Below are 19,180 nucleotides of genomic sequence, written 5' to 3' on the forward strand. Positions count from 1 at the left end.
GACCTTTTCTGCAAACACGCACCCTCTTATCCTGGATCTTGAAAATCCAAGGATTATTGTTTTCCAAAGTTCTTGTAGAAGATTCATAAGAGAAAAACAAGCATAAATATTGGCAAAAGGAAGGAACCACACAGGAGCACAAAGGCAAGTGAGGCATTTAATTCCCCCCCCCAAAAAAATTGTTACATGCCACCCAAATCAGGGATGGTATGCGGAAGACAGTGACCAATGCCTTTTGTCTTTCCAATTCCCATTCTGTGCTGGTAAAACTAGGGAGAGTCAGCAGGGAAAAAAGTGTGATTACATGAAAAAGACTAATGAGCTATACAGCCTACTGAGAAACCTCTCAAAACTAACCACCTAATTCAGCCATGCAAGTTACCACATGCCCAAGGAGAAATGAGAAACCATGCCTTTTTTAAAAAACATAAAATGTAGCCTTTCGTTCTAACACTTGTAAGTTAGATTTTCCAGAAGTATGTGTTGAGAACATCTAGCTGCTAATCAGTACCAAAGAGTAAGGGCAAAGCAACAGAAGGTTAAGTGATAAACAAAAACTCTACAGAGCCAGAAATTAAATAATGCAGTACTACAGGTATTTTAAACTCATTTGCAAGGCTGAACTAGAAACAAAAGCATCACCAATTCTACAAGAGTTGAGGGTTTTTTTTTCCTATTTCTTTCCTCTTTTCATCCAATTCTCCCCAAATTAACAAAGTGAACATGATATCCTACTGAACTTATTTCTAAAGACTTTAGGAAAATATCTTTATCAGAACTTTTAAAAAAATTATATTTTAAAAGCTAAAGGGGGGAAAAATCAGAAAGAAAAAAGCCTAAGACAAATACAGAAAAATAAAAAGGGTTAAGCTTTCCGGTCCATGAATGTATAATTACCTGATTTTACAATTAATCTAACTACATGCAGTATCAATACCCAGGGGCTATTTTCAAAATTTCTCTCCTAAACCTTTACAGCAAAAACATCCTTAATTTCTAGAAAACTTTAAAAGCACTAATAAAACAAGTGTTATTTTTAATTCCTTACCCCATGTGATCTCAGGATATTTAAACTTTCATATTTTCTTTAAATATATAGCCAACCTGTTCTAATTCTCCAGCTTTTGTAATGAAAATTCAAAAAGAATAGTCTAAAAATGGTATTTAAAAATCCAGAAAAAAAGTTTAATCCTATTGTGATTTTTCCATAATGTAAAAACAGCTCTTCAGCAGTTTGCTGGTAACTTTTAAAGTTGTGGCATAAGATACACTCTGTGAAATCAATTAACCAGATTCAGAGTAGAAAAATAAAGTCTAGTTTTAGTGAAGCGGCAACTGTCTTGGGAACAAGTGATGCCATTTGATAACTAGAAAAATACTCACCTAGAGGGTGTCTTGGATTGGTGGATGTGCAAGGTGTAGTAGAAAACAGAAAAACTGTTATAGAGAAAAAAAGACAGTAGGCCAAATTACTGAACCAACCGTTCCAAAATACCTCTGACATGACCAGCACTCTTGCACAATAAAATGAACAAACACCAGTGTATGTGAACTGTTCATTTTGATTCTTTAAACAATATATTCTATTTCTTTCTGGCCTCTTCTTGCCCCAGACATCATGGTCCCTTATGTAACTTTTTAAAAAATTTCCTTATTAAAAAAAAAAAATCACAAACTACTTCTTCTGAATATTAAAGATATTAAAGAGAAAAATCAGGTCATTGAAGTTAAAGGTATCCATATAAAGAAGCACTAATTACATAAACTGCACCTATATTTGTAAGAGTTCTTATCATCTCAATAGCTAAACTTTAAAGTCAGTATTTTAGCCAGCAAATTAAAGTGTAGTACATGAAAATTTACTGTATTTTAAAAATTAAGACTATACAGCCCATAACAAGCCATTTTCTTTAGAAACTGGAAACTAAAGCAATTTTAAATACAAAAGTGAATGAAGCAGAAAGCTCCAAGCTAGTACAGCTTTCACTTTCCTAAAAGGGGCTATATAAGAAAGAGGGAAACAACTTTTTGTCATCAATAAACTTCCAGAATTTGTCTTGCTCTTATGCTAAAATTTGTAAAACATAGGTAAAAGAAAAATCTTGGGCGTTAAAATATTCTTGATTTTTATAATAAAAAGCACTATTAAAATGCACTATTAAAAAAGTTTAATTCTTTATACCATACTATCACAAAATATAACATAATATATCTGTATTACTAATAACTTCATATCGTACCTATCACTTTACTCCACTTATATTCTATTTACCTAGGATTTATCAAGCATGTCTGTGAAAAGGAGGCACTGTGTAGGGTCAAGATTCAAGAAATAAAGTGTTCGATTTCTTCACAAGCATACAAAATCAGCCTGTTATAAAATATAACTATACTAGAGTTTCTATATGATGACTGTAACATAAAGCAACATTTTATGAAAATTAAATCACCCAAATTTCTTTTCTGTTATTTTCATTGCCTAAGAATTTCAAGAATTTCATTAAATGTGATAAACTCTGGACCAGGATAATTTAATTTGTTTACAACTCAAGGAAAAAAGTTGTTGCTATGGTAAAACATAGAAACCCATGTGCACAAAGACAAGAGTATCCAAAGTATACACGGACTGCTATGGAGAAATCCAGAAATCCTTACACACAAACACAAGGGTATCCAAAGAATACACATAGGTAAATATCTTAATTCCTTCATGCTATTTAACCAAAAAGTCTTTCCCCTGAACATTTCCAAATACAGTATCTTTCTGGGAAAAGAAATATACTCAAATTTTCACCAAAAAAAAAAACCCTTATTGACCATTTGAAACTATTTGTAACACCATATAGTGTCCAAACTCCAAGCCCTGTGACAGAGAATATATAAATTTATCAATTCAATCATACTTCTGAATTAACAAAAAAGATACAATACGATACGCTCATCAATCCTGGTTTTCCTAAATCAACAGTAGAAATAATACAAAAAGCAAAAAAAATACATATGAAGGTGTCAGAAAAGGGGAATCATAGCTGTTGGTTTTTTTAGAGCATTAATACAGTAAGTCTTTTAGTACAGCTACTAACACCTCCAACCTTATTGTAGGGCTCAATAATTACTTGTGAACTTAATGGAACAATCATAAATCTTCCAGGCTACCCCAGTTTTCTATTTTCCTTCCAGAGCCTTTGGAAGACTATAAAACACTCAGGTGCATAGGTAGATGATAGATAGATACAGGAACACACACACACACACACACACACACGAAACCACTTTATGAACTCTGGCAACTGTTTTCAGTAATAAATACCTAGTGTCCAGTGATTGGCCAAAGTACCGTATCTCACTGTGATCTACTCAAGACCTAGAACAGTAACACCCGGATGCAGGTTTAAAGTGAAGATTCCCCGGGCTCACCCCAAATTTAAGGAATCAGAAACCCTGGAAGTAGAGCCAGGGAATCAGAAATTTTAATAAGCACCCCCAGACAACTCTTATATTGACTAAATCTTAATAAAGAATGAGAAAACCCTGTAGTACACACAAATTCCTGTACTGTTTTCACACAATTTGTAATATTCATCATCAGCTGAGGCAGTCTGAAGGAGAAAAGGAAGATTTTCATATATATATTTGTGTGTGGATAGGTTTTAAAGAACAGACATGGAATTAAACATGTATAAAGAAATATAAACTGGGCTCTTCCCATTTTCCATTTTATCACATATATAAATACAGCCCTTTAAAGGTGATTTAAGACTTCTTTCCTTTAAGATTAACTTTCATGTTTGTGTCACATTATTAAATAACCCAATTTAATTTATATCAGGTATCTTAGAGGCTGGGGAAAAGAGAAAAGCACAAAAGAATAATTTGCCACATCTCTTTAGAGATAATCCTGCCTACAGGAAGACTAGCTCTCAAGAAAGTAAGGCAAAAGGGAAGAAAGGGAATAGAGAACAAAGGAAGAGAGAGAATTTTTCCAGCATTTTAGCTCCTGACTAGTATGCTCTCTTATACTTTCTTCTACCCACTAATAGCTCCACAAATTAAGGGAAAAAAAATTCCTCAGTTTTATAATTTAATAGTCTCCTTTTGGATAATTTTTTAGAAGGACAGTGATATAATTACAAATTTAAAATACCTTTAAATATGTACTTAAGATACAAATAATCAGGGATTAACCAGGACAGTTTATCTAGTTTCTGGCCAACGTTCAGAAGAAGTCTGAGCTTCGGCTACCATACCTACAAAATTCTACTCAGTTCCTGGACAGTCTGGACACCCAGGTGTGGTCACTCAAAACTAAGCTCTACTTCTAAACCAGGATCTTGGAGGCAAAAGCAAAGATGAGATGTCTTGATGTACTAAATACAGTGTAATACAACCAAAACAATAAATACTAGGTTTTTCTTCTTTTCCACTACCAAAGGACACTCTCTCCATCCTCCCCAAGAACACAACAAAAAGTAGTTAAAGACAAGAAATGAGAAAGAGACGTAGAGTATACAGTTAGAATTCAAATTTAGCCCAATGATGCCCATTAGAATGCAGGAAAAGTCCTAGGATCCCAGCAACACCAACATATAGTTCACTACAATGCTTCCTAAGTATTTCCTCACCTAATATAAGTCAGTAATGGATTTATGAACATGTACATACACATATTAGCCATAAAGAATTATAGACAGAATACCCTCTCACTCTGAAAATGATCCTCTTTCAAAGTTATTTATCTTTGGTTTCCCTGATACTGCCAAATATACATATCAAAAAAATAATCCAACCTGTACAGCAGAGTGTAAACTAAAATGACAAAGTTATATTCATTCCCCAATTCTCCATATTCCTTCCCCCAAGGCAAAGCAATGATTATTAAGTTTTATAGGGTATTCTTGGACAAAATTTCTATTTATATATAAGTATAAATTTTTGAAGGTTTTTTTTTTTTACAGAAAGATCATATTGATGGATTGATTTACAACTGGCTTTTTTCATAAATATCACCTTTCATATATATCTCCTATGTAAATTTACTGTGTTCTTATTATAGCTTCATAGTATGTAAAGATATACCATAATTTATCATAGCCCACCCACCATCAAAGGACATTTAGTTTGTTGGTCTTATTTAGTTTGGCAATGCTATACGATGCTGTGATAAATGTCCTTATACATCCAGCAGCGACTATTTACACCTAAAACATCTTTAGGAAAAATTCTTTAATGTAAAATTCCTGGGCCAAAAGGTATATGTACTTAAAATTTTAAAAAATAGCGCCAATCATGCAAACAATGAAGCATGGATCACTACATCAAAAACTAATGATGTACTGTATGGTGACTAACATAACATAATAAAATAAAATTAAAAAAAAAATTGTTGAATCACAGACCTGTACCTCTGAAACAAATAATACATTATATGTTAAAAAAAAGAAGATAGTAGGAAGGGAAAAATGAAGGGGGGTATAGGAGGGGGAGACGAACCATGAGAGACTCTGAGAAACAAACTGAGGGTTCTAGAGGGGAGGGGGCGGGGGATGGGTTAGCCTGGTGATGGGTATTAAGGAGGGCACGTTCTGCGTGGAGCACTGGGTGTTATGCACAAACAATGAATCATGGACTACATCGAAAACTAATGATGTAATGTATGGTGATTAGCATAACATAATAAAATAAAATTTAAAAAAAATAAAAAATAGCGCCAATCTACACTCCAAAATCACCAAGCATCATCAATCTTTTCATTTTTTTAATTTTTTAAAAGATTTTATTTATTTATTTGAGAGAGAAAGCACACAAGCAGGGGAAGTTGCAGAGGGAGAGGGAGAAGCAGGCTCCCCACTGAGCAGGGAGCCCGACATGGGGCTCAATCCCAGGACCCCAAGATCACGACTTCAGCCAAAAGCAGATGCTTAACTGAGCTACCCAGGTGCCCCCAAGCTTTTTATTTTTACAAACCAGACAGCTGTTTCAAAATAGTATCCTGTTGCTTTAATTGGCATTTTCTTCAGCTATAAGTGAGGCTAAGAATTTTTTCAAACTTCTACTGGTTGCTTTTTCTATTTTTTTCTTTCTAGCAACATGCTATCTTGCCAATTTTTACATTAGGTTGTCATTGTCATTCTTTCTGATTTTAACGTATTTTTGTATATTTAGGAAACTTACCCTTGACATGTGTGTTACAAATATACTTTTTTGCCAGGTTGTGTCTATTAATTTTATTAATTATTTCTGCCGTGTGTAATTTAAATTTTATAAAGTCAAATTTGTTCATATCTTTATGTTTTCTGGCTTGTGTTTATTGTTTAGAAACTACTTCCTCATATTCAAGATTATAAACATACTGACCTTGTGAATTCTCTTTTTACAGTTCCATTGACAATCTAGAATTTATTTGGGGACCACAAAAAAAGGTAGGAAATCCAGTTTTGTTTTATCCTTTTCCCCTCATAGAGTCAGTTTTCCAAGACCACTTATTAAATAACTCATCTATTCTATAACAACGTCATCACCATCATCATACGCTAATCATCATCAGATACACTAAATTCTCATTTCTACACAGGCCTAAGTGTTCAATCTCTCTTCTATTACTTTGTCTATCCCTGCACAGGTACATATTCTTTATTACTATGTTCTGTTACATTTTTAAAAACCCGGAAGGGCTCCCTTCATCCTATTTTTTTCCTCTAGAACTGTCCTTGCTATGCTCATACTTTTCTTTCTTTTTTTTTTTCTTAGAGAGAGCGAGCGCACGTACACAAGCAGTAGAGAGGGGCAGAGGGAGAGAGAGAATCTTAAGCAGGCTCCACACTCAGCACGGAGCCTGATGCGGGTCTCAATCTCACAATCCTGAGATCAGGACATGAGCCGAAATCAAGAGTCAGATGCTTAACCAACTGAGCCAACCAGGCACCACTCATATTTACTTTCTAGAAGAAACACAAAGCCCTTTTCTAACTTTTCCTCTTAAATTATGGGTACATTATACTTGAGATTGCATTTAATTTATACATTGATTTAAAAAAGAACTCACAACTTTCCAATTTTGAGACTTACCAGCCCTCAGTTGTGCAAAGAAGCTATAGGAGTAGTGATAAATATGATGACAGCTAACAGCTACTGGGTACTATATGCCATCCCTATTGGATGAGCTTATTTTAATAATTACAACCACCTTATGTAGCATCATTATCTCCATTTCATAGATGAGAAAATTAAGGCTCAAAGAAGTTAAGCAATTTCTCCAAGGCTACAAGCAATAAGCAAAGTAGCTGATATTTTAATTAATTTGCAATTTAAATTGAGTACATATTTTGAATTGTAGTACAGTAATTAAAAAACAAGGTGTGTTTTTTATTTATTCAACTGTTCTCCTCATTGAATTTTTAGTTTTCTTCTTTTAGGCTCTGCAAATTAACTGTATAATTTGTTAATTGTTTAGTTAATAGTTGCTATTTTACATGGGACTATTTCTTCTACTATATTTCTAACTTGTTACTATGTGTATAAAACATTTTTTTTTAAGATTTTATTTATTTATTTGACAGAGAGAGAGACACAGGGAGAGAACAAACACAAGCAGGGGGAGTGGGAGAGGGAGAAGCAGGCTTCCCGCAGAGCAGGGAGCCGGATAAGGGGCTGGATCCCAGGACCCTGAGATCATGACCTGAGCTGAAGGCAGACGCTTAATGACTGAGCCACCCAGGCGCCCCTAAAAGAAAACTATTTTACATTAACTTTGAAAGTGTCCACCTTACAGAATTCTCTTATTGTCCCTAATAATTTTTCAGTAGATCTTATATAAGTTTTCCAAATATACAATCATATCACAAATATTTATAACTTCAATGTGTCTGTTCCAATATTTGTATCTCTCAATGTCTAAAAGAATCTATTTTGCATACTTTAATAATGGTATATTACTCTTCTGATGTGCTACTAGAATCCATTTGTAATATTTACTTTATGACCATTACCTAAGTGAGATTAGTCTTAGGGTTTTCTCTGTATTTCAGTTTAGCATTAAAATAATCTTATCTTTTGGGCACCTGGGTGGCTCAGTTGTTAAGAGTCTGCCTTCGGCTCAAGTCATGATCCCAGGGTCCTGGGATCGAGCCCCACATCGGGCTCCCTGCTCAGCGGGAAGCCTGCTTCTCCCTCTCCCATGCCCCCTGCTTATATTCCCTCTTTTGCTGTGTCTCTGTCAAATAAATAAATAAAACCTTTTTTAAAAATAAATTTAAAAAATTTCTTATCTTTTAAGATTAAAAGAATTCACCCATGAAACTATCTGGATTTAGTGCTTTTTTGATACTCAATTTCTTCTTCCACAGTTAGTATCTGTTTAGATTCTCTCTCCCCTGGGGCGCCTGGGTGGCTCAGTTGGTTAAGCGACTGCCTTCGGCTCAGGTCATGATCCTGGAGTCCCTGGATCGAGTCCCGCATCGGGCTCCCTGCTCAGCAGGGAGTCTGCTTCTCCCTCTGACCCTCCCCCCATCTCATGTGCTTTCGCTCTCATTCTCTCTGTCTCTCAAATAAATAAATAAAATCTTTAAAAAAAAAAAAAAAGATTCTCTCTCCCCTGGATTTATTTTTAATAGTATTGAGTAATTCTCTTACTTGCATATAAACTACAGTAATTTTGTGTCACTAAAAAGGAAAAATATGAACAAATATATAAATCAACATTATTGGAAAACACAGCAGGATGAGTTAAATGTATAAAACTTGGAACAAATTACTAGTATATAACTTTTTATTTAAGCCATGGGTTTTGGAAAAAATAGGGCTTTCTAAGTAGTGAAGTGCTACTAGGATGTTGATACCCAGGCAATTGTAATTGAAAGAGAAATGAAATCAACACTGTGGACTGTTAAAAAAAAAATACACATTTCTTGCTACAAGGCACAGAGTGGTTTTCACTTGGGTAATACTACCCAAGTGTAGTATGTGTAGGTATTAAATATTTATGAAATGTACCTGAAAAAAAAACAAACAAAAATTATGTGCAATGCTCTTATAAGTGTTACTACTCTAGTCACCTAATCTTTAAAAGTAGGCTAAATATCAAAGTAGAAAGTGACATTCCTCTAATTTATTTATAAAAAACATTACTTAAACATTTAATGAGCACTTACTATGAGCTGGGCACTGTGTCAGAGACACAGAGATGGTGAAGACACGGTCCCCTCAAAAAACTTATTCCCCTAGCCCCTAGATCCATCATGACACACTTGAAATAAATTCATAATTATATAGTAAAACCTCAAGAAATACAAACAGCCCCACTAGAACTTTGCACTTTACAAACCAGCAAACATAAAGTTGTTGAAAATCAAATATCAAACACACTTGACTAACAACACAAATATATATAATGTTTAAATTGCTATCACTTTTCTACATTAATTTTAAATCCTGGCATCTCAAATTGGTTATCATTTCCTCTTCAGTAAGGCTCTAAGTACAGACAGAAGTCTAGAAAGGCTCTGAAACCACAGCGTTGAAAAGAGGATCAGAAAAAGGCAAAAGAAACTTCCTTTCTACAGTGTTTAATAAAACTTTAATATAAGAAAGAGGATATTAAAATTTCAGAAAAGAATGAAATATCATGGGGAAAACTATGAGCTCACCTTTAAACATGATATATATCAAAAGGATCCTTGGCCTTAGTATTTGAATGTTAATGAATAACCAACAAAAAGTTATTATTTATATTACTTTTCTTTGAAAAAACTTTATAAACACTACAGAGATATAAACAGTAAGAAAGTTGGAAGTACTCTGATTTGGTACAAACCTACCTGTGCACATGATTCTTCAGGTGTTTTGGCACTAACTGAATAAAGTGCTGGGAGATCTAGTCTGTGCACAGAGAATTTTTCTAGAGTGTGCAAAAGTGCTGGAGCAAGGTGAGAAGTTTGACCTGAACCTCGTTCTCCAGACAGCAATAATCTTGGCCTGTAAGAGGTTGGCTGATGATATGGTGACCTGCAATACATGTAAGACATGATAATTATTTCAAAATCATACATTCTGAAGATCAGTATGAAATATAAGGTAAAATATTTACACTAAAAATGTAACTCCAAATTAACAGAACTTTCTCTTATCCTTATTTTTTAAGTACAGTGAATCATTTTTTTCATTAATTATGGTTTTAAAATGTTGATCTCTCTGATCATTTTAATAACCAAGAGGTAAAAGTATAGAAATTCATTCTAAAACAATGTAAAAATACCTGGGTATTCATCCTATCATATCATATGTATTAACTTGGAAAATGCTTCAGACACTAAGCATTAGTGTGACACTATCAATTATCCAAGGTCAGTGTCAAGAATCCCACTTCAACAAAGAAGTTGGTATATCTGAAGATTATCCAAGATGTAAGACTTTTTTTTTAATGGTTAAAAGGGTAAATTTTATGTATATTTTACCACAATTTTTAAGATAGAAAAAAAATGTAGGACTTCCTCAGTAGCAGGAAAATTTGGTTTTTTGGACAACAAAAACTAAATGCCCATATCCTAATACATAATATCTAAAGATCTACAACAGAGGAAGCAAATTTAGGAAAATATATTAAACTGAATTCAGCTTGCATTCTCAAGATTCTACAGCACCATTAAAATGGTAAATGAAACAAGTTTATCTACTATCACTATAGATAATGCAGGAAATTTTAAACAATGCAATAAAGCAAATAAAAAATGGAACTAATACAAATAAATAAGGAAAACACTGTTACTTGTTAAGGATATGATTATGCACTAAAAAAATCCAAGAGAATCAACTTTAACTGTCAGAACCTACCAAAAGTAACAATTCAGAAGACAGAGATAGAAAAATCAAAACATCCTAATACCATCAATAACCAATGTAAGGAAGGAAAGGAGGTCCTATTCACAAATGCAAAAGTAAAATAAAACAAAACAAACAATATTAAATATTCTTAGCAAAAGTGTGAAACTATATATACATAATGAGCCTGAATATAAAGATGTCAATTCTTCCTAACCCATTTAACTATACTTATGGTATTTTATTTCATACATTTAAAATATTCATATCAAGGCCAACAGACACATGAAAAGATGCTCAAAATCACTCATCATCAGAGAAATACAAATCAAAACCAAGATGAGATACCACCTCACACCTGTCAGAATGGCTGAAATTAACAACACAGGAAACAACAGATGTTGGCGAGGATGGGGAGAAAGGGGAACTCTCTTACACTGCTGGTGGGAATGCAAGCAGGAAAACAGTATGGAGGTTCCTCAAAAAGTTAAAAATAGAACTACCCTGAGATCCAGCAATTGCACTACTGGGTATTTACCCACAAGATACAAAAATACAGATTCGAAGGGATATATGCACTCCTATGTTTATTTTTTTTTAATTTTTTTTAAAGATTTTATTTATTTGACAGAGACACAGCAAGAGAGGGAACACAAGCAGAGGGAGTTGGAGAGGGAGAAGCAGGCCCCCCGCCGAGCAGGGAACCCGATGCGGGGCTCGATCCCAGGACCCTGGGATCATGACCTGAGCCGAAGGCAGATCCTTAATGACTGAGCCACCCAGGCACCCCTGCACTCCTACGTTTAGATCAGCATTATCGACAATAGCCAAACTATGGAAAGAGCCCAGATGCCCATTGAGTGATGAATGGATAAAGAAGACATGGTATATATACACAATGGAATACTATTCAGCTATCAAAAGTAATGAAATCTTGCCATTTGCAATGACATGGATGGAGCTAGAGTATGTTATGCTAAGCGAAGTCAGTCAGAGAAAGATGAATACTATATGGTTTCATTTATATGTAGAATTTAAGAAACAAAACAGATGAACAAAGTGGAAAGGGGAAAAAAGGGGAGGGAAGCTAACCATAAGAGACTTAACTATAGAGAACAAACTGAGGATTGATGGAGCAAAGTGGGTGGGGGATGGGCTAGATGGGTGATGGGAATTAAGGAGGGCACCTGTTATAATAAGCACTGGGTATATTATGTAAGTGATGATCACTAAGTTCTACTCCTGAAACCAATATTACACTAAATGCTAACTAACTAGAATTTAAAAATGAGAAAAAATAAAATATTCACATCAAAAAACAAAAAATAAAAATTGAGGAAGAAGGGATGATTTAAAACTTAATCACAATATCATCTGAAAGAATAATCAAGTAAGAACATCAAGAAAATTTTGGTAAAGTGTGCTAGCTCCGATTTCAGAACATTTAAACCTGTTTTAACAGTAATAAGTACTTCATACAGCTTTAATTTTCTCAGCAAGTCTATGAAATATAAGCTTCCTCTTATGAAACAGATGAAGAAACCAAGACTCAGAGAAGTTAGATATGAGACTGTACAAATGGGTGGTGAAAGAGTTCAAATTCTCATTCAGGTCATGTAATTGCTAGGCTGAACCACTGTGTTAGGATGTACTCTACTTTATACTGAAATATATTACAGAATAGAATAATAGAATATACTGTAGAATATACCAAAGAAAACAAACATAGATCAAAATATAATAGGCAGCCCAGGAAACAAGTCGTTGTAGTTCAAAGAATTTCATAAAAGGTAATAAACATAAAAAATAAATGGAATGGGGATGAATTATAAATATTGTTTTAAAATAGGGAAGATTCAGATCCTCATTTCACAAAACAAAATTAATTTTAACAAAGAAAAAACAAGAGATTTGTGTACTTTTAACTCATAAAAATCTACAAACTTTTGTAACTCAAAAATTACAATCTGAACCAAATGGCAAACAACTAAATGAGACACAAAGACTCTGCCATTAATAGGAACAGTTCTTAATGTACAAAGAGCTTATGTTCATAGTGTTTTTTGGTTTTTTTATTATGTTAAGTTAATCACCATACATTACATCATTAGTTTTTGATGCAGTGTTCCATGATTCATTGTTTGCGTATAAAAGCTTCCTGGGCAAAGGACATAAACAGATAATTCAAAAAGAAAATAGAAACATAACTTTTTTTCTTAGTGTTCATTCATTTAATAATTGGAGAATGCTTCCTATGGTAAGTCCCTCAGCCCTGGATACCTAACAATACCAGTTATCATGCAGCTCATACTTGAACAGTATTGAGTGGGAAAAGGAAATATACAACTAATATAATTCAGTGTGATTAACAAGCAGCACTGTTTAAATACAGAATGCTATGAGACACTCCAATTAGAGACTCAAGGCTTTCCTGGAAAGTGTTACCAAAGCACAAACTGAACAGGTTGGAGGCAGAAAGGACAAATTTTAAGAAATAAAAATAGGATGTACAAAGGATCAAAGGCCCCTGGCCCTTTGGAGTAATAGTTCATACAGTTAGCTTCTTTTAAGGTTTTAGGTCAATGTATGGATAAAGGTTCTGGGATTAGGGAGGAGAGGAGGGAAGAAGAATCAGACTATGAAGAGCTACGAAGAGTTTTGTAAACCATGTTAAAAGTCTGGAATGCTCACTCACGATAAGGAAGAAGCATTATTAGCTTAAGCAGGGAAAGTGATATGATCATACACATGTTTTTGAAAGATAACTCTAGATGACTATGTCAGTATAGGAAAAGGTTTGAAAGAAGACAAAACAGGAGGAAAGATGACCAGTTAGGAGTCTGCAGTAATAACCCAGGCATGAGATGTTAATGATAATCTAGACAAGAACAGTGTCAGAGGAGGTAAGAAGGAACAGCCTGAGATGAGACTTATTCACAGGACCTAGACATTGACTAGATACAGAGGAAAGAAAGAGGAAGGAGTTGAGGATGATATCCAATTCTAGTTGTAATACCTGCATGGATGGTAGCTCACCAGACTCACAGGAGAAGGGGAAACAGAGTCCAGTACATACTGAAAGATGTGTGGCATACTAAGGGCAATCAGCAGCTAGAGATGGTCTAAAGGTCAAGACCAATGTTGGCTTAAGAAAGATTTGGTGGGGCACCTAGGTGGCGCAGCTGGTTGGGCGTCCAACTCTTCATTTCTGCTTGGGTCATGATCTCAGGGTCGTGGGACTGAGCCCTGCACTGGGCTCCACAGTCAGCACAGAGTCTGCTTAGGACTCTCTCCCTCTGCCCCTCCCCCCACTCAAATAAATAAATAAATCTTGGTAGGTAGGAAGGAAGGAAGGAAGCAAGGAAGGAAGAGGGGTAAGGAGGGAGGGAGGGAAGAAGGAAGATTTGGTAGTTACAGGTTGAGGGAGGAGACTTGGTAGTTATTAACAGAGATTAAAAAATTATGAAAATTGGGCGCCTGGGTGGCTCAGTTGGTTAAGCGACTGCCTTCATCTCATGTCATGATCCTGGAGTCCCTGGATCGAGTCCAGGGAGTCTGCTTCGCCCTCTGACCCTGCCCCCTCTCATGTGCTCTCTCTCTCATTCTCTCTCTCTCAAATAAATAAAATCTTTTTTAAAAAAAAGCCAAATTATTTAAAAAAATTATGAAAATAATGAAAACACATCTTTTATCTGATAGACTGATAAACTAAAAATTAATTTTAACACCATTAGTGAGTAGATGTTGGGAAAATTGGTTTTCTCATAACTAGTGATAATGGAAAAAAGCAAAATTTTTCCAAAATTAAATTTGGCAATTATGTCACATACATTCTAAAATACATATTCCAAGGATATTCTGCAATTCATCCCACTCCCAAGGACTCCCTTACCTCTTTAACATTCTCTACATTTTTTTCATAGTACGTATCTTCTAATATTTTATCTACCTATTACACTTACTGTTTTATTATCTATCTCCATCTAATATGTAAGCTAAATGAGGTCAGGGGTCTCTGTCCATTTTGTTCACTGACATATTCCAAGTACCTAGGACAACATATGGCACATGATGGGCACTTTGACAAAATATCTGAATGAGTAAATATGAAAGAACAAATGAATGATTCAAACAAGCAAGAAGATATTATTTTCATCTATCTGGTTGGCAAAGATGTAAAAAGGCAGTGTTCAGAATTGACACAGGTATAGGAAAAATAACACTCTCATATATCAGTGCTGAAAAATGTAAATTGGTACAACTGTTCTGGAAGTCAATTTAACAACCTGTATCAAGTTTTTAAACGTATATACCCTTTGACATAGCAATCACTGTTTTTAAAATTTACCCTAAGCTATGAATCAGATAATGATGTTAAAAATGTATACTGAGAAAGATGCCTATCCAGATCCACATATCTATCATAAAAGAAGAAAATTAGAAATTTCAATCTTTTATTAATAAGGTTATAAAAATTATGGAACATCCAAAAAATAAGATACTATGTAGCTATTTTAAAAGAATAACATTAAACATATACTGGCATGAAATAACTTTCCCAATGTAGTAGATAAAAAAGCAAGTTACATTAGCCTTACAGGAGGATTTTAATTTACATAAAATAATATGTGGGTCTGTCTATACGCATAGAGAAAATATGGAAGTGTGGTCACCAAAACTTTAACAAAAATTACCTTCAGGTGCTTGGGCTTTAATTTTTACTTTCTTCTTTATGCTCTTCTTTATTACTTGAATTTTCTACAGAGTATATCATCTTTCTAATCAGAAAAAACAAAGCTATTTTCATTTAGAAAACCTCAGAAAACTCTGTTTCTAATCCCCTTATGGTAATATACAGTAAGAAAGAAAACTTATTTTCCATCATAAGGGTTTTCTATCAGATTGGCAGACTTTAAATATCTTGACTATTTCACCTTAAATCTAAATAAAGGTTTCAACATTGTTTAGGAAACTATTCCCAGAAACAGAAACCCACCAACAATGCCCAAGCTAGTGTTACTGGAGACCAGTATTAAAGTCATGCTTTCTACCTATTGAGCACTTTTTCTGTATTGATCTAGCACATGCTAACACTTGTTCAAACACAAAGCCAAACCAAACCAACAACAACAACAACAACAACAAAAAACACGTACAGCCCTTATTAAAGGCCTCTATTCTAAAGTGTATGCTTCTTGGAAAGTATGAAAATCCTACTGTCCAACCTACCCAAAAAAACAATGCAATTCTCTATTAAGCTCAGAAATCAATGTGGAAATCACATAGACAATAAAAATAATAATAATAATAGGATCCTAGGAAACAAACAGTACAGAGCCTAACTCTGCTACCTGCTAGCAGCTTAATCATGGGCAATTTACTTATTTTTCATTGTGGTTGTTTCCTCATCTATAAAATATTGATACCACAAATGCCATATGACTGATGAGAGGCCTATATGTATTGCTACATATAAAGCCTCAAGCTTTATAATCTACCACATGTCTAGTTTGTAATGAGCATCAGATGCTAACTCTTAACCCTTCATACTCAGAAGGACAGCAAACCTTCCTTGACTTCCCAAGGAAAGCTTCTAGTTCTGCTATAAAGCACTTTAGCCATATCACAATGTCTGTCACCCTCAATAAAAAGAATTTCTCCAGAGTAAGAACTACTTTATATCTCACTCATGCTTATGTTTTCAGCACCTAATACAGTGCCAGGCATAAACACATAAAAACTGAGAGAATGGGTCAGTAAATAAATAAATGAATGGAATTTATCAAAACACCTAAAACAAAAAAAGCTTACTTCTAGGGTATGCCTGTCTCCCTATTAAATAAAAATCACATCATGAACTAGAAATTTTATGTAAAAGAAGCTAAAATTAAACCAATTCCTTCAAAAAGGTTAGACCAAGCAAAACCATACTGTGATACACATTAAATGACAGAGAATGTTCTTAATAAAAAGTCAGCCTCAAAACTGCACATGAAGTTTTCTAAATCAAAATCTATTTCTGTATCACGTTACTGACAACAGAGCTATCTCATAAAATTGGAACAAGTCTTCTGATAAGAGTTTCTTAGCTCCTATTATATATTTCAAATCCAAATAACTAAACAAGTCACACACATGCACACAGGGTAGCCAGGTGAGAATCAGAAAAAAAATGATTATTTGGTTTTCCCTTAGCCATCAGTAAAATAGATTTGTGAAAGTACTGAAAAAAAAATCTAAGAAAACATCCCTGAGGGCATAAAAGAAAAGATCTGGAAAAGAAGAAACGTTTCTAACAGAAGAACCTGCTGTTAAAGAACAAAAGAAAAAAAAAAGTAAATGAAACTAACAGTCTCATTTTAAAAAATAAAAAATAAGAAAAAGTTATCAGTGCAAATAATCAAATTAACATTTAACCAAAATCTACATGGGAGAAACTTCAAATTGAAGACTTAAATTTGTTCAAAATCTCTCTTTAAAAAATTACTGAAAAGTACATACAATCAATCCAGCCTTTTCTAATGAAAGTGCTATCAGACCTACCTGACAGGGCATTAGGGTCCTATAACTATCATGCTAATTATGTAAATGCAAGTGATGAAGCTGCTAGTATTTGAAAACTATTTGGTCTCTTAATTTAAAATTACATTAGCACTAAAGTTGTTTACCCAATAAAAAGTGCCTAACAAAAGCTGCTTTAACATGGATAAAGGTAAATGTAAATAGAAAAACCATAAAATCTAAATCAGGAAAGAGTAAACTAAAGAGGTTTTGGAGAATCAAAAAGTTATCTGTTAATCTGTTTACTGATAAATTTCTAATTCAGAATCTTTTTAGTACTCTTAGAATCCCTAACTATCATCTGACACTTGTTACAAATTAAAATATTCCAGATCACGATAAAAATATTTCGTTTTTGACCATTTTAGTTCAAAATAAAAGGCATTAAAATTGGGGACATAAGCTGACTTTCTAAAATACAACCCTTTCTTCCACCCTGGTTTAAAAAAAAAAAAAAAGAGGGGCACCTGGGTGGCTCAGTCAGCTAAGCATCTGCCCTCAGCTCAGGTCAAGATCTCAGGGTCCTGTAATCCAACTCCCAGCGGGGAGTCTGCTTCTCCCGCTCCCTGTGCTCTCCCTCACCCCACCACGCGTGCTCTCTCTCTCTAAAATAAATAAAATTTTTAAAATTAAATAAATAAATCTCCTTAAAACACACACACACACACACACACACACACACACACACACAGAAATCACAGTTTAGAAAAAAATAATCTTTGGGGCACCTGGGTGGCTCAGTCGTTAAGTGTCTGCCTTCGGCTCAGGTCATGACCCCAGGGTCCTGGGATCAAGCCCCGCATTGGGCTCCCTGCTTGGTGGGAGGCTTGCTTTTCTCCCTCTCCCACTCCCCCTGCTTGTGTTCCCTCTCTCACTGTGTCTCTCTTTGTCAAATAAATAAATAAAATATTTAAAAAACAAAAAAAGAAAAAAGTAATCTTTAGTTGACCAATAAACCCATTTATTACCAGACAAAAAAGCATACACAGTAAAAGTTTCCCCGAATTGTGTCCAAACAGCTGAAGAAAACAAAGTCCTCAAAGTTATAACCATAAGTAAAAATATACCGTAATTCTAACCGTAAAACAGTAAAACTCACTCTAAATTTTTTTAAAAAATTGATATGTTACTTACATTGTAAAATGAAGGTAGGGTTTATGTACAGCAGCAGCTGATGACTGTTTCTTTGGTGATCCTGAGTGACAACCGGTCTCAAAAATTGATAAAGCATTCTCATCTTCACTATCATCTAAAATCAGAGTTTCTATATCTGTTCCAAAAAAAAAAAAAAAATCACACAGATTATGAGGCTTATAAAGTCCCTTAATATTAGTGCCCCACTAAAGCCAAGGGAAATTGGTTTAAAAATCATGTGACATTAATATGTTACCTATCAAATAACAGAGAACAACCAGGCAAATTGACAAACTGCAATGTTTTCAATAATTTGTAAATGGAATTAATGGAATTCTTTTACCTTTACAGACTGCCTAAGTGCTAAGAGATGTGATTTGGAAGACTTTATTGACTAACTATAAGAAGTCTGGAAAAGAAATGACACTCTCATAAAACACCCATATACTTACTAAAAATTTCTAAGTTAATTTGACCAAAACCAGTGCCTTTCATATACGATATCCTGCTTAGCTACTAGGGTGCTAGAGTTATGGCCAACTCTTATAAAAACAACAACAAGGAACAAACTGACTTATTTTTTAACATGGCATACACATATACACACATCTATACGTCTAGTTAAGAGAGTCAGGAATTCTGTGGAAACAAAACCAATCTTAAAAATGCACTC

The 19,180-nt window shown here is 34.2% G+C and overlaps 1 protein-coding gene across 4 annotated transcripts in view; it reads right to left on the minus strand.

Moving 5' to 3' along the window:
* Positions 1-19,180, minus strand: part of ATAD2B (ATPase family AAA domain containing 2B) — a 161,507-nt gene that overhangs the window by 53,246 nt on the left and 89,081 nt on the right. For all 4 annotated transcript variants that reach the window (XM_025867806.2, XM_025867805.2, XM_025867804.2 and 1 more), the window contains exons 17-18: positions 18,508-18,643; positions 9,813-9,999 (exon numbers count right to left, since the gene is read on the minus strand). In XM_025867806.2, coding sequence (XP_025723591.1) covers positions 9,813-9,999; positions 18,508-18,643 — 323 coding nt within the window. The remainder of the gene's footprint in view (positions 1-9,812; positions 10,000-18,507; positions 18,644-19,180) is intronic.

The sequence above is a fragment of the Callorhinus ursinus genome, unplaced genomic scaffold (assembly GCF_003265705.2).
Source record: "Callorhinus ursinus isolate GAN/ISIS: 27379988/994484 unplaced genomic scaffold, GSC_fseal_2.0 scaffold10, whole genome shotgun sequence".
In the NCBI taxonomy this organism is placed as follows: domain Eukaryota; kingdom Metazoa; phylum Chordata; class Mammalia; order Carnivora; family Otariidae; genus Callorhinus; species Callorhinus ursinus.